General features: G+C 50.7%; 1 protein-coding gene across 1 annotated transcript in view; it reads left to right on the top strand.

Annotated features, from left to right (window-relative positions):
* PYROXD2 (pyridine nucleotide-disulphide oxidoreductase domain 2) overlaps positions 1-25397 on the top strand; it is a 103849-nt gene that overhangs the window by 4056 nt on the left and 74396 nt on the right. Inside the window, exons 2-4 of the mRNA XM_089662889.1 lie at positions 9231-9250; positions 12015-12108; positions 13609-13682. Coding sequence (XP_089519015.1) covers positions 9231-9250; positions 12015-12108; positions 13609-13682 — 188 coding nt within the window. The remainder of the gene's footprint in view (positions 1-9230; positions 9251-12014; positions 12109-13608; positions 13683-25397) is intronic.

Here is a 25397-nt window from a genome sequence, read left to right as displayed (position 1 = left end):
CCGAAGCCCCCCAATACTCACCTAAGCCCCCCCCAATACTCACCTAAGCCCCCCCGCAATACTCACCTAAGCCCCCCCAATACTCACCTAAGCCCCCCAATACTCACCTAAGCCCCCCGATACTCACCTAAGCCCCCGCGCAATACTCACCTAAGCCCCCCCCAATAATCACCTAAGCCCCCCCCAATACTCACCTAAGAATCCCCGCAATACTCACCTAAGCCCCCCTCCCGCAATACTCACCTAAGCCCCCCGATACTCACCTAAGCCCCCCCCAATAATCACCTAAAGCCCCCCCCAATACTCACCTAAGCCCCCCCCCCCAATACTCTCCTAAACCCCCCTCTCAATCCAGCAATGTGCACTGAGGTCTCGGCTAGCCCAGGACTCCGTCTCCTCATTGGCCGGGAGAAAAGTGGGAGCCATCAGCTCCCACTGCTGTCAATCACAGCCAGTGAGCCAATGAGGAGAAGGGGCGGGGCAGAGCAGAGCTGCGACACACAGAGCAGCGGGTACCCCCATAGCAAGCTACTTGTTGTAGGGGAACCCGACAGGGGGGAGGGGCCAGGAGCGCCAGCCGGGGGGGACCCTAGAAGAGAAGATGGTCTCTCAGTCTTAGAAGATCACTAGAATATAAATGAATGGATGTGAATCGATTTGGATCATTCGTTGTATCGTTACTTCGGATGCTTCAAACATTAACAAACCCCCCGAACTATGGAATGATGTCATCTGAATGAAACAAAGGAATTTGTCGTTTTCGTTATCATTTATTTGGGATTTGTTGAAATTTGTTACTATTGTGATTCGGAGGTTCAGATGCATCCAAATCCCGCAAATTGTGTCTGAATCTCGATTGGTAGCAGAATGAATCGTAGTGTGGCCACCATAGAGGAGACACGGGGACAGGAAGGTCACATGACTGCCCATTGTAAATCCTGCACAGCCCACTTTCCTGCCACTGGAGGTGCAACCAAAAGTGTTGCAGCCAGATCCACAGATATTACCCCCCCCCCCCAGGGGATGCCAGGATCAGCACTGACAGGCTTTCTGTATGCAAGGAATAAAGTCCTACTCATCCCAGATGAAGGTCCAGAAAAGGTCCTGCAACACCCCCAGCAGTTCATCAGTGGCAGAAAGACAGGATCCAGGCAGCATGCCATTCCCAGCAGAATTGGCCCCTCCAGCAGGAATTGGCCCCTCCAGCAGAATTGGCCCCTCCAGCGGGAATCGGCCCCTCCAGCGGGAATACCCCAGAAGGCAACCAATTTCATCCATGGAACCCCAGAGTTCCTCCAGAGGTTGCCAGGGGTTCCCTGAGTTCTGGCCCGTCTGACGATGCCTGCGGAGTTCCGGGGTCCATGCTACTGACACCAATTATATTGCTGGGCTACCTGTCATGGTGGTCAGATCACCACTGGAAGGGTCGCATTATTCCTCTCAGCTGGGCCAAGATACAGAATCCACATCAGCCAATCCGGAAAGCTACAAAGTGACTGCAGCTCCAGAGGAAAACGTACTAAATTATAGAAGGAATCTTCACAGAAATGTAAAAAAAGAGAGAAATTGTCCATTTTCCCAGGACTCTAGCAAAAACCAGAGGCAGGCTGGGAGTGGGAGGGGTCAAACTGGGCTGTCCAATCTCCTAAAGGCAGCAGCATAACCCGCTGTACCTGATTGTCCTGCGGCCTTACCAACAGGGGACTTCTGAGCTCGGATTCCTCCCACTGACACCAATGATGGGGCACTATTCCTCCCACTGACACCAATGATGGGGCGCTATTCCTCCCACTGACACCAATGATGGGACACTATTCCCCCCACTGACACCAATGATGGGGCACTATTCCTCCCACTGACACCAATGATGGGACACTATTCCCCCCACTGACACCAATGATGGGGCACTATTCCTCCCACTGACACCAATGATGGGGCACTATTCCTCCCACTGACATCAATGATGGGGTACTATTCCTCCCACTGACACCAATGATGGGACACTATTCCTCCCACTGACACCAACGATGGGGCACTATTCCTCCCACTGACACCAACGATGGGACGCTATTCCTCCCACTGACACCAACGATGGGACGCTATTCCTCCCACTGACACCAACGATGGGACGCTGTTCCTCCCACTGACACCAACGATGGGACGCTATTCCTCCCACTGACACCAACGATGGGACGCTGTTCCTCCCACTGACACCAACGATGGGGCGCTATTCCTCCCACTGACACCAACGATGGGGCGCTATTCCTCCCACTGACACCAACGATGGGGCGCTATTCCTCCCACTGACACCAACGATGGGGCGCTATTCCTCCCACTGACACCAACGATGGGGCGCTATTCCTCCCACTGACACCAACGATGGGACACTATTCCCCCCACTGACACCAATGATGGGGCACTATTCCTCCCACTGACACCAATGATGGGGCACTATTCCTCCCACTGACATCAATGATGGGGTACTATTCCTCCCACTGACACCAATGATGGGACACTATTCCTCCCACTGACACCAATGATGGTGCACTATTCCTCCCACTGACACCAATGATGGGGCACTATTCCTCCCACTGACACCAACGATGGAGCGCTATTCCTCCCACTGACACCAACGATGGGACGCTATTCCTCCCACTGACACCAACGATGGGACGCTATTCCTCCCACTGACACCAACGATGGGACGCTGTTCCTCCCACTGACACCAACGATGGGACGCTGTTCCTCCCACTGACACCAACGATGGGACGCTGTTCCTCCCACTGACACCAACGATGGGGCGCTATTCCTCCCACTGACACCAACGATGGGGCGCTATTCCTCCCACTGACACCAATGATGGGGCGCTATTCCTCCCACTGACACCAACGATGGGGCGCTATTCCTCCCACTGACACCAACGATGAGGCGCTATTCCTCCCACTGACACCAACGATGGGGCGCTATTCCTCCCACTGACACCAACGATGGGGCGCTATTCCTCCCACTGACACCAACGATGGGGCGCTATTCCTCCCACTGACACCAACGATGGGGCGCTATTCCTCCCACTGACACCAACGATGGGGCGCTATTCCTCCCACTGACACCAACGATGGGGCGCTATTCCTCCCACTGACACCAACGATGGGGCGCTATTCCTCCCACTGACACCAACGATGGGGCGCTATTCCTCCCACTGACACCAACGATGGGGCGCTATTCCTCCCACTGACACCAACGATGGGGCGCTATTCCTCCCACTGACACCAACGATGGGGCGCTATTCCTCCCACTGACACCAACGATGGGGCGCTATTCCTCCCACTGACACCAACGATGGGGCGCTATTCCTCCCACTGACACCAACGATAGGACGCTATTCCTCCCACTGACACCAACGATGGAGCACTATTCCTCCCACTGACACCAACGATGGAGCACTATTCCTCCCACTGACACCAACGATGGAGCACTATTCCTCCCACTGACACCAACGATGGGACACTATTTTTCCCACTGACACCAACGATGGGACACTATTTTTCCCACTGACACCAACGATGGGACACTATTTTTCCCACTGACACCAACGATGGGACACTATTTTTCCCACTGACACCAACGATGGGACACTATTTTTCCCACTGACACCAACGATGGGACACTATTTTTCCCACTGACACCAACGATGGGACACTATTTTTCCCACTGACACCAACGATGGGACACTATTCCTCCCACTGACACCAATGATGGGACACTATTCCTCCCACTGATACCATCTTCCACCTGACACTCTCATGACTCCTCCCAGGCTCTGCCACACTTGAGGGTTGTCCTGGTCACCATGCCCAGCCTCCTGCCAGGGGATTGGCCAGGATCCTTCAAACATGCAGATCTGGGCCTCCTCCTTTCCTCCACCCCTCCTGCAGAAAGCTCTCAGGTTTCTGGAGAGGTGGGAGAAGCCCTGACCTGCTAGTGCCTCCCAGCTCATCCTGAGGTGAACTCCCGCCTCACTCACAGGCTGCTACTCAGCTTCTGTCCAAAAAGAAAACAACAAACAGCTATCTGGACACAAATGTCATCATCCTTCCAGAACTCCATGTTGATTGACCGTTTTCTCTGGTTTAGGGTTCCCGGCCCCTCAGTGTAGAAGGGACTGATTGTACTGTATGGACAATATGGGTCATGATGAGGACATCTTCTCCAGGACATCTTCTCCAGGACATCTTCTCCAGGACATCTTCTCCAGGACATCTTCTCCAGGTCATCTTCTCCAGGTCATCTTCTCCAGGTCATCTTCTCCAGGTCATCTTCTCCAGGTCATCTTCTCCAGGTCATCTTCTCCAGGTCATCTCTGGTGGGTTTGTCTGGCAGACAGTTGTCCCTGGATGAGCTCAGAGCGGAGAGGTGCCGATGGAACGCAGTTTCCCTCTAATAGTCTTCTATATAATTGGATTTTAGTCAGAGAACATCGCCGGGAGCCTCCTAGTGAGTTCCTCAGAGGAGGAGATGGTTGGGTTGGATCCAATATCTGCTCAGTGCAGAACCCGTATTGGCTGTTCTAGCTTTGTCACAGCAGGAATGTCATTGTCCCGGAGCCCGAGGAAGAGACATGGAAACGACTTGGAAGACGAATATTGGATTATTCCGGGGATGAATTATTCTTCCTACATCTGCATTCCAATGTCTGATCTTCTCACCGCTGACCAGTTCTATTCCAACGGCACAACATTTCATGGTGACAACACGGCTGGTTTTCAGGCACTGATGAGGGTCCAGGATCTTACCACGGCATGACTGCAGATAAAACCATTGGGCTGATGACCCCTGGCCTCGATTGTATGGACCAACCTAGAGCTGACACCAGTCACCTGAAACAAACTCACCTTGTAGTGGCCCCTCCTCCGCACTGCAAGGGTAATTGCTTATTCTGTGTACGAGGCAAGAAATGGTGTCACATCCACTCACTCATGCAGGCGTCTTTCCCCACTGTGTGACTGGTCCTCTTTGCTGCTCAACCGGTCCTAGTCCTGCATTGCACATCCCGGGAGAGTCCTGCATTGCACATCCCGGGAGTGTCCTGCATTGCACATCCCGGGAGTGTCCTGCATTGCACATCCCGGGAGTGTCCTGCATTGCACATCCCGGGAGTGTCCTGCATTTCATATCCCGGGAGTGTCCTGCATTTCACATCCCGGGAGTGTCCTGCATTTCACATCCCGGGAGTGTCCTGCATTGCACATCCCGGGAGTGTCCTGCATTGCACATCCCGGGAGTGTCCTGCATTGCACATCCCGGGAGTGTCCTGCATTGCACATCCCGGGAGTGTCCTGCATTGCACATCCCCGGAGTGTCCTGCATTGCACATCCCGGGAGTGTTGGGTCCCATCCACATCAGAGTGTTTTGTAGCTCCAAGCTAAGAGACACTCAACATTAAAAATTCCTTTGTTTTAAAAGGTGTCTGTTCACACTGGAGTGGTCATGTGGTAAGTAGGGGCTTGCGATTGGCTAGATCAGACTTTCCAAACAAAGGGCCAATCATCTTTCAGATTTTAGGGGGTTAGACTGTGGCCAGTGGGGATGGAAGATGTCCTGGGCCCAGCATCAGTGAGAATAAACATTGCATCAGGGTTGGTGGACAGCAGGAGGAGGAATAGTGCCCCATCACTGGTGTCAGTGGGAGGAATAGTGCCCCATCACTGGTGTCAGTGGGAGGAATAGTGCCCCATCATTGGTGTCAGTGGGAGGAATAGTACCCCATCATTGGTATCAGTGGGAGGAATAGCGCCCCATCATTGGTGTCGGTGGGAGGAATAGTGTCCCATCATTGGTGTCAGTGGGAGGAATAGTACCCCATCATTGGTGTCAGTGGGAGGAATAGTACCCCATCATTGGTATCAGTGGGAGGAATAGTGCCCCATCATTGGTGTCAGTGGGAGGAATAGTGCCCCATCATTGGTGTCAGTGGGGGGAATAGTGCCCCATCATTGGTGTCAGTGGGGGGAATAGTGTCCCATCATTGGTGTCAGTGGGAGGAATAGTGCCCCATCATTGGTGTCAGTGGGAGGAATAGTGCCCCATCATTGGTGTCAGTGGGAGGAATAGTGCCCCATCATTGGTGTCAGTGGGAGGAATAGTGCCCCATCATTGGTGTCAGTGGGAGGAATAGTGCCCCATCATTGGTGTCAGTGGGAGGAATAGTGCCCCATCATTGGTGTCAGTGGGGGGAATAGTACCCCATCATTGGTATCAGTGGGAGGAATAGTGCCCCATCATTGGTGTCAGTGGGAGGAATAGTGTCCCATCATTGGTGTCAGTGGGGGGAATAGTGCCCCATCATTGGTGTCAGTGGGAGGAATAGTGCCCCATCATTGGTGTCAGTGGGGGGAATAGTGCCCCATCATTGGTGTCAGTGGGGGGAATAGTGTCCCATCATTGGTGTCAGTGGGAGGAATAGTGCCCCATCATTGGTGTCAGTGGGAGGAATAGTGCCCCATCATTGGTGTCAGTGGGAGGAATAGTGTCCCATCATTGGTGTCAGTGGGAGGAATAGTGCCCCATCATTGGTGTCAGTGGGAGGAATAGTGCCCCATCATTGGTGTCAGTGGGAGGAATAGTGCCCCATCATTGGTGTCAGTGGGAGGAATAGTGCCCCATCATTGGTGTCAGTGGGAGGAATAGTGCCCCATCATTGGTGTCAGTGGGGGGAATAGTGCCCCATCATTGGTGTCAGTGGGGGGAATAGTGTCCCATCATTGGTGTCAGTGGGAGGAATAGTGCCCCATCATTGGTGTCAGTGGGAGGAATAGTGTCCCATCATTGGTGTCAGTGGGAGGAATAGTACCCCATCATTGGTGTCAGTGGGAGGAATAGTACCCCATCATTGGTATCAGTGGGAGGAATAGTGCCCCATCATTGGTGTCAGTGGGAGGAATAGTGCCCCATCATTGGTGTCAGTGGGGGGAATAGTGCCCCATCATTGGTGTCAGTGGGGGGAATAGTGCCCCATCATTGGTGTCAGTGGGGGGAATAGTGTCCCATCATTGGTGTCAGTGGGAGGAATAGTGCCCCATCATTGGTGTCAGTGGGAGGAATAGTGCCCCATCATTGGTGTCAGTGGGAGGAATAGTGCCCCATCATTGGTGTCAGTGGGAGGAATAGTGCCCCATCATTGGTGTCAGTGGGAGGAATAGTGCCCCATCATTGGTGTCAGTGGGAGGAATAGTGCCCCATCATTGGTGTCAGTGGGGGGAATAGTACCCCATCATTGGTATCAGTGGGAGGAATAGTGCCCCATCATTGGTGTCAGTGGGAGGAATAGTGTCCCATCATTGGTGTCAGTGGGGGGAATAGTGCCCCATCATTGGTGTCAGTGGGAGGAATAGTGCCCCATCATTGGTGTCAGTGGGGGGAATAGTGCCCCATCATTGGTGTCAGTGGGGGGAATAGTGTCCCATCATTGGTGTCAGTGGGAGGAATAGTGCCCCATCATTGGTGTCAGTGGGAGGAATAGTGCCCCATCATTGGTGTCAGTGGGAGGAATAGTGTCCCATCATTGGTGTCAGTGGGAGGAATAGTGCCCCATCATTGGTGTCAGTGGGAGGAATAGTGCCCCATCATTGGTGTCAGTGGGAGGAATAGTGCCCCATCATTGGTGTCAGTGGGAGGAATAGTGCCCCATCATTGGTGTCAGTGGGAGGAATAGTGCCCCATCATTTGTGTCAATGGAAGAAATAGTGTCCCATCATTGGTGTCAGTGGGAGGAATAGTGCCCCATCATTGGTGTCAGTGGGAGGAATAGTGCCCCATCATCGGTGTCAGTGGCAGGAATAGTGCCCCATCATTGGTATCAGTGGGAGGAATTATGCCTCGTTGTTGGTGTCAGTGGGAGGAATAGTGCCCCATCATCGGTGTCAGTGGCAGGAATAGTGCCCCATCATTGGTGTCAGTGGGAGGAATTATGCCTCGTTGTTGGTGTCGGTGGGAGGAATAGATAAAGACTAGCGAAGGGTTACATCGGGCCATTGGCCTGCAGTTTGGAGACCACTGGGTTGGATGTTGATGCCAGGAGTACAAGTCCCAGCTCCTGTCCTTGCTAGAATGGTGACCCTCCTACTGACTGTGTACCCTCCACCATCTCCATGCCTGAGGCCTCCTCCTTACATTCCTGGCTGTTAATCTTTATATCCCCAAAGGAAGGAATTTTGCACACATAACAAAGGTTGCTGCACTTTACTGGTGGTTCTTGGAAAATGGCCCAAACAGTCACATCACATCTACATACTATCTGGGGTCACTTGACAGTACATACATTCACGTTTAGTGGACGGTCTGAAGTAGGAACATGTGAAAGCATTGTGCAGGCAATAAAGCAAGTCATTTTCCCCTCAAAGAGTCTCTCTCCACCCAGCGTCATTAGTGCTTACTGTCGCCACCTCCTTCATAGGTACACCTCTCCCAGTATCCCTCACGGGGATAGCCTCACTCATGGAGCTCCTGGCCTGCCCTAGCCCCCACCTCCATAAGGGTTAGGTAGTCCACTGCCAGCGCTCCTGGGTGCAGGTCTACTTCTCCTCGGCCTCCTGCCCTGTCCAGGGCCTCCAATGGCTGGCTACATCTGCAGAGATATGGGGTGTTTGGTTTCCATGCCCCAACTGCACTAGGGTTCCTCCAAAGCTGGCTTACAGTGTACATGTGGACATGGACTCCCCCATTACATCACTACAAGAGGGTTCAAAAAGGGGCCGAGCACCTGAAGACCCTCCCTTCTGTAACCAGACACTGTCCTGACACAGAGCTACCTGGAGGAAAACTAACTAACCTCACCTGCCTACAGGGTATTGTTCCTTGAAGAAGTAAAGGAGAATGTTCCTCAGACACTCAGATGTGAATGGAGCCTCCGGGAGGAGAAGGGCTCTTACCTGGCATTGTACATGGAGGAGGCAAGCTTGGCACTGCGCCTGGGGGTGCTTCAGGGTGTTGGCAGTGCTTGGCTGGTCGCATGAATCCAGGAAGATAGATATTACACCTTGTTTCTGCACCCCCAGAATAAACAAGCATGTAACCCTTGTGGTGATGGGTTCTGGGAGGGCTGGGGGTGTTGGACCCACTGCAGGGGGACGTTTTGTCTAATTCCTGGAGTTAAGTCTTAAAAAATTAAAAAATTTGGAAAAGAGTATTTTTTTCTTTTAGTATTCATTATTTTTCTTTTCTTCTATTACAGGACACAATGGTCTCGTGGCGGTAAGTTGTAATCCTGAAGCTTTGAAATGTTCATTGTAGCTTAGTCATATGTTGAGCTGCGGATACGAGACGGGTCGGCCGTAGAGAACGATTTGCCGACAACATGGAAGAAGTAATGAAGTCAATCATTCACAGTATATGTGCCGTAATTTGTTACCCGATACACTGACTGCATAGCTTGCTCCAAAGTCCGGATCATCTGCCATTTGATTGGTCAAATACTACAATGATTACAAATCTCCTTCTGAAATGTCATCCCTAAATTGTTACCTTTATCCGGGTTCAGTTTCTGTTCATTAAATGGCTCCGGCCAAACTGGCTGCCGATAGGAACTGACCGGTCTGGAGGACAGATTTGGGATAGCATTACCTGTTCCCCCATTAACACTCAATATATGGGATACCATGACCTGTCTCCCCTTTACCATCCATTATATGGGATATCATGACCTGTTCCCCCCATTAACACCCAATATATGGGATATCATGACCTGTTCCCCCCATTAGCACCCAATATATGGGATATCATGACCTGTCTCCTCTTTACCATCCATTATATGGGATATCATGACCTGTTCCCCCCATTAGCACCCAATATATGGGATACCATGACCTGTCTCCCCTTTACCATCCATTATATGGGATATCATGACCTGTTCCCCCCATTAGCACCCAATATATGGGATACCATGACCTGTCTCCCCTTTACCATCCATTATATGGGATATCATGACCTGTTCCCCCCATTAGCACCCAATATATGGGATACCATGACCTGTCTCCCCTTTACCATCCATTATATGGGATATCATGACCTGTTCCCCCCATTAGCACCCAATATATGGGATACCATGACCTGTCTCCCCTTTACCATCCATTATATGGGATATCATGACCTGTTCCCCCCATTAGCACCCAATATATGGGATACCATGACCTGTCTCCCCTTTACCATCCATTATATGGGATATCATGACCTGTTCCCCCCATTAGCACCCAATATATGGGATACCATGACCTGTCTCCCCTTTACCATCCATTATATGGGATATCATGACCTGTTCCCCCCATTAACACCCAATATATGGGATACCATGACCTGTCTCCCCTTTACCATCCATTATATGGGATATCATGACCTGTTCCCCCCATTAGCACCCAATATATGGGATATCGTGACCTGTTCCCCCCATTAGCACCCAATATATGGGATATCATGACCTGTTCCCCCCATTAACACCCGATATATGGGATATCATGACCTGTTCCCCCCATTAGCACCCAATATATGGGATATCATGACCTGTCTCCCCTTTACCATCCATTATATGGGATATCATGACCTGTTCCCCCCATTAACACCCAATATATGGGATACCATGGTCTATTCCCTTATTAACACCTATTATATGGGATATCATGGCCTGACCCCCATTACTAGGGATACCATGGCCTGTTCCCTCCATTAACACCCAATATATGGGATACCATGGCCTATTCCCCCATTAACACTCAATATATGGGATATCATGCCCCCCCCCCCATTAACACCCAATATATGGGATACCATGGCCTATTCCCCCGTTAACACTCAATATATGGGATATCATGCCCCCCCCATTAACACCCGTTGCGTTGGATACCATGGCCTGTTCCCCCCATTAACACCCAATATATGGGATACCAAGACCTATTCCCTCATTAACATCTATTATATGGGATACCATGGCCTGACCCCCATTACTAGGGATACCATGGCCTGTCTCCCCTTTACCATCCATTATATGGGATATCATGGCCTGACACCCCTTACTAGGGATACCATGGTCTGTTCCCCCCATTATCACCCAATATATGGGATACCAAGACCTATTCCCTCATTAACACATATTATATGGGATACCATGGCCTGACCCCCATTAACACCTAACATATGGAATATCATGGCCTATTCCCCCATTAACACCCAATATATGGGATAGCATGCCCCCCCCCACATTAACACCCATTGCATTGGATATCATGGCCTGTTCCCCCCATTAACACCCAATATATGGGATACCATGGCCTGTCTCCCCTTTACTATCCATTATATGGGATATCATGGCCTGACCCCTATTACTAGGGATACCATGGTCTGCCCCCCCCCCAATAACACCCAATATATGGGATACCATTGCCTATTCCCCCATTAACACCTATTATATGGGATACCATGGCCTGACCCCCATTACTATCCATTACTTGGGATACCATGGCCTGTTCCCCCTTATTAACACCCAATATATAGGACATTATTCCCCCCCATCCCCTCCATTAACACCCATTGCATTGGACACCATGGCCTGTTCCCCCATATTAACACCCAATATATGGGATATCATTGCCCCCCCATCCCCTCCATTAACACCCATTGCATTGGACACCATGGCCTGTTCCCCCATATTAACACCCAATATATGGATATCATTGCCCCCCCCCCCATTAACACCCATTGCATTGGACACCATGGCCTGTTCCCCCATATTAACACCCAATATATGGATATCATGGCCCTCCCCCCCATTAACACCCATTGCATTGGATACCATGACCTGTCCCTCCATTAACATGAATTACATGGGATACTATGACCTGCTCCCCTCATTGACATCCTGTATATAGGAGTCCATGACCTTCTCCCCCCATTAACACCCATTACTTGGGCTTTTATGAGTATTCTGTACAGGGAGAACAAAATCCTGACCATGTGTTGTCATGTATAGGCGGCTTATCTGCAGAAATCTGGACTGAGTGCTGTGGTTCTCGAAAGAAGACATGTGATTGGAGGAGCCGCAGTGACAGAAGAGATCATTCCAGGTAGATTCCCCTCTCCTCAGTGTTACATTGTATTCTTTAAAACACAGAAATAATCTTCTCCAGGTTATAGTGGAGGGAAAAGAAGAGGTCTACTCTTCTCCAGATTATAGAGGAAGCAAAAGAGAGATCTACTCGTCTACAGATTATACAGGGAGGAAGGGAAAGAAGAGGTCTTCTCTAGGTTATAGAAGGAAGAAAAAGAAAGAGATCCACTCTTCTCCAGGTTATAGAAGATGGGAAAAAAGAGATCTATTCTTCTCCAGGTTGTAGAGGAAGTAAAAGAGAATCTACTCTTCTCTAGGTTACAGAGAAAGGAAAAGAAGAGGTCTACTCTTCTCCAGGTTATACAGGAAGGGAAAGAAGAGGTCTTCTCTAGGAAATAGAAGAAAGAAAAAGAAAGAGGTCTTCTCTTCTCTGGTTTATAGAGAAAGGAAAAGAAGAGTTCTGCTCTTATCTAGGTTATAGAAGATGGGAAAAAAGAGATCTACTCTTCTCCAGGTTGTAGAGGAAGTAAAAGAGAATCTACTCTTCTCTAGGTTACAGAGAAAGGAAAAGAAGAGGTCTACTCTTCTCCAGGTTATACAGGAAGGGAAAGAAGAGGTCTTCTCTAGGAAATAGAAGAAAGAAAAAGAAAGAGGTCTTCTCTTCTCTGGTTTATAGAGAAAGGAAAAGAAGAGTTCTGCTCTTATCTAGGTTATAGAAGATGGGAAAAAAGAGATCTACTCTTCTCCAGGTTGTAGAGGAAGTAAAAGAGAAATCTACTCTTCCCCAAGTTATACAAGAAGACAAAGAAGAGGTCTACTCTTCTCAGGGTTTTAGAGGAAGAGGAAGAAGAGGTCCACAGTTCTCTGAGTTATAGAGGTAGGAAAAATTGTCCACTCTTCTCCAGATTATAGAGTAAGTAAAAGAAGAGGTCTACTCTTGTCCACGTTATAGAGAGAGGAAAAGAAGAGGTCTACTTTTCTCCAGGTTATAGAGGAAGGGAAAGAAGAAGTCCATTCCTGATAATAATCTCAATACTTCATCTGTATTTGGAACCTGAGAATCCCTCCTTTATGTTTACTGAAGAGAGTGTAAGTTTGTGTTTTACTGGATGGGTTGTTTTTATTGGTATTGACCCGATTTACTAGAATACTCCTTGCAAAGAATACCCAATTACGGGCCGGGAAAATGAAAAGAATCAAACAGTAGTTTTGTTAGCATATGATTGGATAATGAAGTCTGCAGAGGGAAGTTTTTAGCTTAGTGAATGGGGTGGAGCTCTGCTAAGAGAAAGCACTAGATTCCCCCAATCATGCATTCGGGCATAAATGGTGGCACCCCCCCGCCAACTATTGGATTCAGACCATAGCTGCACCTACAGCAGTCACAATACCTGAACAGTAGTCACAAGTGATAGGATGTGTAGGATACTTCGGATGATATAACCGATAGGATGATACATAGGATACAGGGATCAGCAGTGCATTCCTCTACAGACTGTTGTCTTGCTTCTTCTAGGTTTTAAATTCTCCAGAGCGTCCTATCTACTCAGCCTCCTGAGACCTCAGATTTATAAAGATCTGGAGCTGAAGGTAAGGACTCTCTCCGACCAGAAATATGGGAGCTACCGCTGCAGACATCGTTCTGAAGGTGCACGCTCCAGGGTTGTCATCCTCTTGGCTTCACCCCTTATTGAGCCATACTCCTCTCTTGATGCATAGTCAGGGGCGAACTGACCATTTGGGAACTCGGGCCCCATGAGTTGTCAGTCCGCACCTGTGCATAGTCCTGTATGGTTGTATACTCCTCTCTGGTTTCATCTCTCTGGTTGCATGCTCTTCTCTGGTGCATCTGGTTTCAAACACCTCTTTGGCCACATGCTTCTCTCTGGTTACATGCTCCCTTCTGGTTGCATGCTCCTCATTGGTTGCATGCTCTTCTCTGGTTACATGCTTCTCTCTTATTGCATGCTTCTCTCTGGTTACATGCTTCTCTCTGGTTACATGCTCCCCTCTGGTTCCATGCTCCTCATTGGTTGCATGCTCTTCTAGGGTTGCATGGACAGAAGTGAATCAGTAACTGCCAACATTGATGTCAGTCCATCGATGCTTCTCTCTGGTTGCATTCTCATCTCTAGTTACAAGCTCTTCACTGGTCACAGGCTCCTCTCTGCTTACATGCTCCTCTCTCATTGCATGCTCTTCTGTGGTTACATGCTCCCCTCTGGTTGCATGCTCTTCTCAGGTTGCATGGACAGAAGCGAATCAGTAACTGCCAACATTGATGTCATTGCATTCTCCTCTCTGGTTGCATTCTCATCTCTAGTTACAAGCTCTTCTCTGGCTTCGCACTCCTCTCTGGTCACGGGCTACTCTCTGCTTACATGCTCCTCTCTCATTGCATGATTGTCTTTGGTTACTGCTCCCCTCTGGTTATATACTCCTCCCTGGTTACACGCTCCTCTCTGGTTATATACTCCTCCCTGGTTACATGCCCCTCCCTGGTTACATGCCCCTCCCTGGTTACATGCCCCTCCCTGGTTACATGCCCCTCCCTGGTTGCATGCCCCTCTCTGGTTGCATGCCCCTCTCTGGTTACATGCTCCTCTCTGGTTGCATGCTCCTCTCTGGTTGCATGCTCCTCTCTGGTTACATGCTCCTCTCTGGTTACATGCTCCTCTCTGGTTACATGCTCCTCTCTGGTTGCATGCTCCTCTCTGGTTACATGCTCCTCTCTGGTTACACGCTCCTCTCTGGTTACACGCTCCTCTCTGGTTATATGCTCCTCTCTGGTTACACGCTCCTCTCTGGTTATATGCTCCTCTCTGGTTACATGCTCCTCTCTGGTTATATACTCCTACCTGGTTACACGCTCCTCTCTGGTTATATACTCCTACCTGGTTACATGCTCCTCTCTGGTTACACGCTCCTCTCTGGTTATATACTCCTACCTGGTTACATGCTCCTCTCTGGTCACAGGCTCCTCTCTGGTTATATACTCCTCCCTGGTTACATGCTCCTCTCTGGTTACATGCTCCTCTCTGGTTATATACTCCTCTCTGGTTATATGCTCCTCTCTGGTTATATGCTCCTCTCTGGTTATATACTCCTCCCTGGTTACATGCCCCTCCCTGGTTACATGCTCCTCCCTGGTTATATACTCCTACCTGGTTACATGCCCCTCCCTGGTTACATGCTCCTCCCTGGTTACATGCTCCTCCCTGGTTGCATGCTCCTCTCTGGTTGCATGCTCCTCTCTGGTTACATGCTCCTCTCTGGTTACATGCTCCTCTCTGGTTGCATGCTCCTCTCTGGTTACATGCTCCTCCCTGGTTGCATGCTCCTCTCTGGTTACACGCTCCTCTCTGGTTACACGCTCCTCTCTGGTTACATGCTCCTCTCTGGTTACATGCTCCTACCTGGTTACATGCTCCTACCTGGTTACATGCTCCTCTCTGGTTACATGCTCCTCTCTGGTTACATGCTCCTCTCTGGTTATATACTCCTCCCTGGTTACATGCTCCTCCCTGGTTACATGCTCCTCCCTGGTTACATGCTCCTCCCTGGTTACATGCTCCTCTCTGGTTGCATGCTCCTCTCTGGTTACACGCTCCTCTGTGGTTATATACTCCTACCTGGTTACATGCTCCTCTCTGGTTATATACTCCTCCCTGGTTACATGCTCCTCCCTGGTTACATGCTCCTCCCTGGTTACATGCTCCTCTCTGGTTACATGCTCCTCTCTGGTTATATGCTCCTCTCTGGTTATATGCTCCTCCCTGGTTACACGCTCCTCTGTGGTTACATGCTCCTCTCTGGTTACATGCTCCTCTCTGGTTATATACTCCTCCCTGGTTACATGCTCCTCCCCTCCTCTCTGGTTGCATATTCCTCTCTGGTTACATGCTCCTCTCTGGTTGCATGCTCCTCTCTGGTTACATGCTCCTCCCTGGTTACATGCTCCTCCCTGGTTACATGCTCCTCCCTGGTTGCATGCTCCTCTCTGGTTACACACTCCTCTGTGGTTATATACTCCTCTCTGGTTGCATGCCCCTCTCTGGTTATATACTCCTCCCTGGTTACATGCTCCTCCCCTCCTCTCTGGTTGCATGCTCCTCTCTGGTTATATGCTCCTCCCTGGTTACATGCTCCTCCCCTCCTCTCTGGTTGCATGCTCCTCTCTGGTTGCATGCTCCTCTCTGGTTATATGCTCCTCCCTGGTTACATGCTCCTCCCCTCCTCTCTGGTTGCATGCTCCTCTCTGGTTTCATGCTCCTCTCTGGTTTCATGCTCCTCTCTGGTTACATGCTCCTCCCTGGTTACATGCTCCTCCCTGGTTACATGCTCCTCTCTGGTTGCATGCTCCTCTCTGGTTATATGCTCCTCTCTGGTTATATGCTCCTCCCTGGTTACACGCTCCTCTGTGGTTACATGCTCCTCTCTGGTTACATGCTCCTCTCTGGTTACATGCTCCTCTCTGGTTATATACTCCTCCCTGGTTACATGCTCCTCCCCTCCTCTCTGGTTGCATATTCCTCTCTGGTTATATGCTCCTCTCTGGTTGCATGCTCCTCCCTGGTTACATGCTCCTCCCTGGTTACATGCTCCTCCCTGGTTACATGCTCCTCCCTGGTTGCATGCTCCTCTCTGGTTACACACTCCTCTGTGGTTATATACTCCTCTCTGGTTGCATGCCCCTCTCTGGTTATATACTCCTCCCTGGTTACATGCTCCTCCCCTCCTCTCTGGTTGCATGCTCCTCTCTGGTTGCATGCTCCTCTCTGGTTATATGCTCCTCCCTGGTTACATGCTCCTCCCCTCCTCTCTGGTTGCATGCTCCTCTCTGGTTTCATGCTCCTCTCTGGTTTCATGCTCCTCTCTGGTTACACGCTCCTCTGTGGTTATATACTCCTACCTGGTTACATGCCCCTCCCTGGTTACATGCCCCTCCCTGGTTACATGCCCCTCCCTGGTTACATGCTCCTCTCTGGTTACATGCTCCTCTCTGGTTACATGCTCCTCTCTGGTTACATGCTCCTCTCTGGTTACACGCTCCTCTGTGGTTATATACTCCTACCTGGTTACATGCTCCTCTCTGGTTATATACTCCTCCCTGGTTACATGCCCCTCCCTGGTTACATGCCCCTCCCTGGTTACATGCCCCTCCCTGGTTACATGCTTCTCTCTGGTTACATGCCCCTCTCTGGTTACATGCTCCTCTCTGGTTACATGCTCCTCTCTGGTTATATGCTGCTCTCTGGTTATATACTCCTCTCTGGTTACATGCTTCTCTCTGGTTACATGCTTCTCTCTGGTTACATGCTCCTCTCTGGTTACATGCTCCTCTCTGGTTATATGCTGCTCTCTGGTTATATACTCCTCTCTGGTTACATGCTCCTCCCTGGTTACATGCTCCTCTCTGGTTACATGCTCCTCTCTGGTAACATGCTCCTCCCTGGTTATATACTCCTCTCTGGTTTCTCATTCCCAGTAGGGAAGTCCATGTAAGGCTGACAGTCCAACAGCTGCATCTTTCCACCTTCCATATATCTCTTGGCAGCTTCTTTACATAGATGGGAAAGCTGTGAATTTGCTGCTGAGCTCATAAAGGGTTGTTGAGAGAGACGTGCGGATTGGAGAGTCTTTGTTCTATGGGGTGTCCTGTCCTCCTAATCCAGTCACTGCTTTGAGTTGAATCGTAATATTTATCCAGAGATTGTAATTCTGTAAGAGTTCTGTTCTCAGCGACTGAACTCCATTATGGAACCTCCAAGGATCTGGTAGCGGCTAATTCGTTGTGATGTGTACATTTGTGTGTAAGTCAGGTACTGAGCGCCTTCAGATCAACTTCCAATCACAATTGAAATCATTTAGATATTTGCTGCTAATAAGATCCAGCAGCCGAGTTTTGGCGTTTTATTGATCTGCAAACCAATCGGAAGTTATAATACACAGTGAGCCGGGATTGTATTGCTTGTGCTAATTGTGTGAAAATGATAAATACAACTAATCAAGTTATTGTCACTCTTATTGGACACAGAACGGCTTTTCAGGCAAACACACACAAGTGGGGCTTCGTCTTCCCCATAACCACATTAATGTTTTTGCAAAATGGTAGCAAAGCAAGAAAGAGCAGGAACAACGTGGAGAAGAACTTTGCAGGGAGATGGTGATGTGTTGGTCAATGGCATGGCAGGCATGACTAATGCACCATAGATAGGCTTGTCCACTCCGACTTCCACCATTACCTATCCATACCACCCCCCCCCCCCCCTTAACCAAATAAACTTTACAAAAAACATGACACCATTTGGAGTAAATGGCCAACATGGCCTTTTATTAACAACTTCACATTTTAACATACATCAACCGTTCCTTAACGGAAAACCAAAGAATTGTTGTTGGTCTTCAAAGGCACCCACAAACGATCCAAAATGCACCTGCGGACAACCATATACACTAGGCCTCCAGCCGCAACCAACCAGCTCGGAGACAACCATACCGTCCGCAGTGCAGCACCACCACCTTCCAGTTAAACCTTGGTTAACTGGGAATGTCCCCGGGCATCCCATACCACGGATGGGTCCCACACCATTGTTTTACCTTCCAAATAAGAACCGCCTCCAAAGACCAACAACCACCACCAACCATTCCTTATAACAGAAACCCCCAGAATTGTTGTTGGTCTTCGAAGGCACCCCAAAACGATCCGAAATGCACCTGCGGACAATCATATACACTAGGCCTCCAGCCGCAACCAACCAGCTCGGAGACAACCATACCGTCCGCAGTGCAGCACCACCACCTTCCAGTTAAACCTTGGTTAACTGGGAATATCCACCGGGCCCCCCATACCACGGATGGGGTCCCACACCATTGTTTTACCTTCCAAGATGAGAACTGCCTCCAAAGACCAACAACCGCCCGCGAACCAACAGAAAAAAACCCCTTTCCAACTGTTGTTCTTTTTTTTTTTTTTTTTCTTTCTTACCTGCCCCCGGACAAGACCCTATACCCAACCAAACAGGGAGGGCGGGAGGGAAGCTCTGGTCCTTGCTCACGTCCAGCTCCACTGACGCCCCTTGCACGGAACCCCCCACCCTTAGGTGCCACAGACCCCTCCTACACTCCACATCTGCCAATCCTATAATTCCCCAATCAATTCCCCACCCCCTGGAGCTAAATTTAACCCTTTCCGTTCCCTACACCACTCTGGGCCTAGTCATGTATGCCCTGCGCTATTTCCATTCTTCCCTATTCGCTACGGGCATTTCTGGAGCACTGCTTGTAGGAAGAAGGATGCTGGGCCAGCCCGGCTGTATGGGACGGGGCCGTGACCAAGTACTAACGTGGACCAAAAGCTAAAGACAACGTTACACAGGTTAAATACACCTCACTGGCGCCATTAAAAAATGTTCTATAAAATAAAAAATTGCAGCGCCACAAACTAAAAGTGTGTGTTTAAATCATCAAATTCATCCCTCCACCTACCACGTGTATATATAAATACTGTAAGTGAATGTGGAAATATTAAAGGAACAATGCAATCAAGTAAAAATATTACATAAAATTGTGAGCAAATAAATAAATCATCGTTTCATATTCATTAACTCCCACCAGTTCATCCAAATACATGAATAAATAAATAAAGCTGCCATCATTTTCTCCAATATGGAAAACCATCCCAGCTGCGGACGTCACCAAACCACCACCAACTCTATGCACCCACCGAAGGAATTTGCTGCAAAGTGAGAAGCCACAGAAAACCTTTTATTTCACTCTATGGATGGACTCCCCTCCCCGTGTCTGCTCCAGCCTTGTTCATGAGGGGTTTGTTTATTGACCTTGGTTTACTAGCAGCTTTTTATCAACATTTTCTCCGAGCACCAACCTTTTTCTTTGTACTTTCCTTAAATAATCATTTCAGACATGAGATACTTGTGCATATTCTGCCCCCGGCTTCCACCCAGTCCTGGTCTTCAGCCACTTTCAATGGTGGGTTCCATGTGATGCGGATCACTGATCATTTGGCTCTATCCACCACTTCCAATGGTGGGTTCCAAGTGATGGGGATCACTGATCGTCTGGCTCTATCCACCACTTCCAATGGTGGGTTCCAAGTGATGGGGATCACTGATCGTCTGGCTCTATCCACCACTTCCAATGGTGGGTTCCATGTGATGCGGATCACTGATCGTCTGGCTCTGTCTGTCACTTCCAATGGTGGGTTCCGTGTGATGCGGATCACTGATCGTCTGGCTGTATCCGCCACTTCCAATGGTGGGTTCCATGTGATGGGGATCACTGATCGTCTGGCTCTATCCGCCACTTCCAATGGTGGGTTCCATGTGATGCGGATCACTGATCGTCTGGCTCTATCCGCCACTTCCAATGGTGGGTTCCATGTGATGCGGATCACTGATCGTCTGGCTCTATCCACCACTTCCAATGGTGGGTTCCATGTGATGGGGATCACTGATCGTCTGGCTCTATCTTGCCACTTCCAATGGTGGGTTCCGTGTGATGGGGATCACTGATCGTCTGGCTCTATCCGCCACTTCCAATGGTGGGTTCCGTGTGATGGGGATCACTGATCGTCTGGCTCTATCCGCCACTTCCAATGGTGGGTTCCGTGTGATGGGGATCACTGATCGTCTGCTCTATCCGCCACTTCCAATGGTGGGTTCCATGTGATGCGATCACTGATCGTCTGGCTCTGTCCGCCACTTCCAATGGTGGGTTTCATGTGATGGGGATCACTGATCGTCTGGCTCTAGCCGCCACTTCCAATGGTGGGTTCCATGTGATGCGATCACTGATCGTCTGGCTCTGTCCGCCACTTCCAATGGTGGGTTTCATGTGATGGGGATCACTGATCGTCTGGCTCTAGCCGCCACTTCCAATAGTGGGTTCCATGTGATGGGGATCACTGATCGTCTGGCTCTAGCCGCCACTTCCAATGGTGGGTTCCATGTGATGCGGATCACTGATCGTCTGGCTCTATCCACCACTTCCAATGGTGGGTTCCATGTGATGGGGATCACTGATCGTCTGGCTCTATCCGCCACTTCCAATGGTGGGTTCCATGTGATGGGGATCACTGATCGTCTGGTCTATCCACCACTTCCAATGGTGGGTTCCATGTGATGCGGATCACTGATCGTCTGGTCTATCCACCACTTCCAATGGTGGGTTCCATGTGATGCGGATCACTGATCGTCTGGTCTATCCACCACTTCCAATGGTGGGTTCCATGTGATGCGGATCACTGATCGTCTGGTCTATCCACCACTTCCAATGGTGGGTTCCATGTGATGCGGATCACTGATCGTCTGGCTCTATCCACCACTTCCAATGGTGGGTTCCGTGTGAGTCAGGAGGGCACAGTACGGGGGGAGTCAGGAGGGCACAGTACGGGGGGAGTCAGGAGGGCACAGTACAGGGGGGGGGCAGGAGGGCACAGTACAGGGGGGAGTCAGGAGGGCACAGTACAGGGGGGAGTCAGGAGGGCACAGTACGGGGGGAGTCAGAAGGACATAGTACAGGGGGGTCAGGAGGGCACAGTACGGGGGAGTCAGGAGGGCACAGTACGGGGGAGTCAGGAGGGCACAGTACAGGGGGAGTCAGGAGGGCACAGTACAGGGGGAGTCAGGAGGGCACAGTACAGGGGGGAGTCAGGAGGGCACAGTACAGGGGGGGGGCAGGAGGGCACAGTACAGGGGGGAGTCAGGAGGGCACAGTACAGGGGGGAGTCAGGAGGGCACAGTACGGGGGGAGTCAGAAGGACATAGTACAGGGGGGTCAGGAGGGCACAGTACGGGGGAGTCAGGAGGGCACAGTACGGGGGAGTCAGGAGGGCACAGTACAGGGGGAGTCAGGAGGGCACAGTACAGGGGGAGTCAGGAGGGCACAGTACGGGGGGGGGGTCAGGAGGGCACATTACAGGGGGTGTCAGGAGGGCACAGTACAGGGGGAGTCCGGAGGGCACAGTACAGGGGGAGTCAGGAGGGCACAGTACAGGGGGAGTCAGGAGGGCACAGTACAGGGGGAGTCAGGAGGGCACAGTACAGGGGGAGTCAGGAGGGCACAGTACAGGGGGAGTCAGGAGGGCACAGTTCAAGGGGGAGTCAGGAGGACAGAGTACAGGGGGGGAGTCAGGAGGGCACAGTACGGGGGGAGTCAGGAAGGCACAGTACGGGGGGAGTCAGGAGGGCACAGTACGGGGGGAGTCAGGAGGGCACAGTACGGGGGGAGTCAGGAGGGCACAGTACGGGGGGAGTCAGGAGGGCACAGTACAGGGGGGAGTCAGGAGGGCACAGTACAGGGGGGAGTCAGGAGGGCACAGTACAGGGGAGTCAGGAGGGCACAGTACAGGGGGAGTCAGGAGGGCACAGTACAGGGGGAGTCAGGAGGGCACAGTACAGGGGGAGTCAGGAGGGCACAGTACAGGGGGGGAGTCAGGAGGGCACAGTACAGGGGGGAGTCAGGAGGGAACAGTACAGGGGGGAGTCAGGAGGGCACAGTACAGGGGGGAGTCAGGAGGGCACAGTACAGGGGGGAGTCAGGAGGGCACAGTACAGGGGGAGTCAGGAGGGCACAGTACAGGGGGGGAGTCAGGAGGGCACAGTACAGGGGGGAGTCAGGAGGGAACAGTACAGGGGAGTCAGGAGGGCACAGTACAGGGGGGGGGTCAGGAGGACACAGTACAGGGGGGTCAGAAGGACACAGTACAAGTTCTGGGATGCTGCCCGGGCCATCCTGGTACAGCTTAGTAAAAACCATGACTATCCCTGCAAATCCTGGACAGTAGGAAAGTATGATTGTATGTTAAGATATTCATGGGGCCCCCATGCACCTTGGGGCCCCTGGGCAGTGGAGCTACTGTTGTATAATAAATTTGGTGAAACAATCCCAAGGGTCCGGTTGTATCTTTGGATGAGGATAAGGAGGACCTAAAGGTTTCCTCAGACTCTCACCAGCCAGCCATGGTGGGTTGGGGAGGTATGTCAAGCCATTTCTTTAGCAGGTATAAACTCAGAATCGGACTTGGAAATGTTTGGATGAATCCTCAGGATGGAGATGAGGTAATTTAGGAGAGAAAATGAAAATGTAATTGGCGCAAGAGAAATTGTGGTGGATATAAAGTTCACTCAGAAAATCTTAAGCATCATAAAAATAGTCCAGTTTTAGAAGGAACAAAAAACGGAAAATGAGGTTTATAATTATATATGGTGGTAATGGGAGTAGAAGAAGTAAATAATGCAGCTTCAGTGGTGAGGAAGGGGAGGGGGAGGGGAAGAAAAAGACTTGGAATGCAAACAGTACTGGATTGGGATAGATGGTGTATGTATATATATATATATATATGTATACATATACTGTATATACAACGCTGCAATGTAGACGCCGTCGTGAGGCTCGCACTCTCTAGAGTAAACCGGACTCTGTAGTAAATAGAGAAGAGAGAGAAGAGCGCCAGACTAAGTGCAGGGGGATTATAACAATTTATTGCACACAAGACGGGGGTAGATATCAGGCATCAAATATAAGGAGGAGGACGTCATCTGTGCCGCACCTCACAGGTGGATGGCTGCTGTGCCGGGGTATTAAACGGCTGGCGCTCTAGGCGGGTCCCACAGGAGGAAGCGAGGACGGCAAGCGCAGTAACCGGGAGTCGCGGCGCAGAGAGGTACCGAGATCCAGGGCGGGCGCTGCTGATCTCTCACATCAGCGTGGGTAACGGAGCCAGCTTGAGGCGCATCCAAGATGGCCGCCGAGCGGAAGTGACGTCTAGACGTTGCTGGGAATCGTCCAAGGGGGCGGTGACGCGTTTCAAGGCAACCAGCCTTTTCTTCAGACCTGAAAAGGAGCGTGTTTCTAGATCGGAGGGTGTTTCTGGATCGGAGTGTGTTTCTGGATCGGAGGGTGTTTCTGGATCGGAGTGTGTTTCTGGATCGGAGGGTGTTTCTAGATCGGAGGGTGTTTCTGGATCGAAGGGTGTTTCTGGATCGGAGGGTGTTTCTAGATCGGAGGGTGTTTCTAGATCGGAGGGTGTTTCTGGATCGAAGGGTGTTTCTGGATCGGAGGGTGTTTCTAGATCGGAGGGTGTTTCTGGATCGAAGGGTGTTTCTGGATCGGAGGGTGTTTCTGGATCGGAGGGTGTTTCTGGATCGGAGGGTGTTTCTGGCTCGGAGCGTGTTTCTGGCTCGGAGCGTGTTTCTGGATCGGAGGGTGTTTCTGGATCGGAGGGTGTTTCTGGATCGGAGGGTGTTTCTGGCTCGGAGGGTGTTTCTGGCTCGGAGCGTGTTTCTGGCTCGGAGCGTGTTTCTGGATCGGAGGGTGTTTCTGGATCGGAGGGTGTTTCTGGATCGGAGCGTGTTTCTGGATCGGAGGGTGTTTCTGGATCAGAGCGTGCATGGTGTGTGGCCCTCCGACTACAATGTTTGCAGAGTCCGGGACGAGCAGATTGGATGGACAGACATTATATTGTTATTATTATTATAGAGGACTTATATCACACCGACAGTGTGCTCAGCTCTGTACATTATGGAGGGAGACAATACAAGAGGGATAGGAGGGGCTGATCCTGGGAGCTTACAATCTAAGAGGGAGGGGCTGATCCTGGGAGCTTACAATCTAAGAGGGAGGGGCTGATCCTGGGAGCTTACAATCTAAGAGGGAGGGGCTGATCCTGGGAGTTTACAATCTAAGAGGGAGGGGCTGATCCTGGGAGTTTACAATCTAAGAGGGAGGGGCTCATCCTGGGAGTTTACAATCTAAGAGGGAGGGGCTGATCCTGGGAGTTTACAATCTAAGAGGGAGGGGCTGATCCCGGGAGTTTACAATCTAAGAGGGAGGGGCTGATCCTGGGAGTTTACAATCTAAGAGGGAGGGGCCTGATCCTGGGAGCTTACAATCTAAGAGGGAGGGGCCTGATCCTGGGAGTTTACAACCTTAAGAGGGAGGGGCTGATCCTGGGAGCTGACAATCTGAGAGGGAGGGGCTGATCCTGGGAGTTTACAATCTAAGAGGGAGGGGCTCATCCTGGGAGTTTACAATCTAAGAGGGAGGGGCTGATCCTGGGAGTTTACAATCTAAGAGGGAGGGGCTGATCCCGGGAGTTTACAATCTAAGAGGGAGGGGCTGATCCTGGGAGTTTACAATCTAAGAGGGAGGGGCCTGATCCTGGGAGCTTACAATCTAAGAGGGAGGGGCCTGATCCTGGGAGTTTACAACCTTAAGAGGGAGGGGCTGATCCTGGGAGCTGACAATCTGAGAGGGAGGGGCTGATCCTGGGAGCTGACAATG

The sequence above is a fragment of the Staurois parvus genome, unplaced genomic scaffold (assembly GCF_062004578.1).
Source record: "Staurois parvus isolate SC_StPar_1 unplaced genomic scaffold, SC_StPar_1.0 ptg001582l, whole genome shotgun sequence".
NCBI lineage: Eukaryota > Metazoa > Chordata > Amphibia > Anura > Ranidae > Staurois > Staurois parvus.
This window is presented reverse-complemented; position numbering and strand designations above follow the sequence as displayed.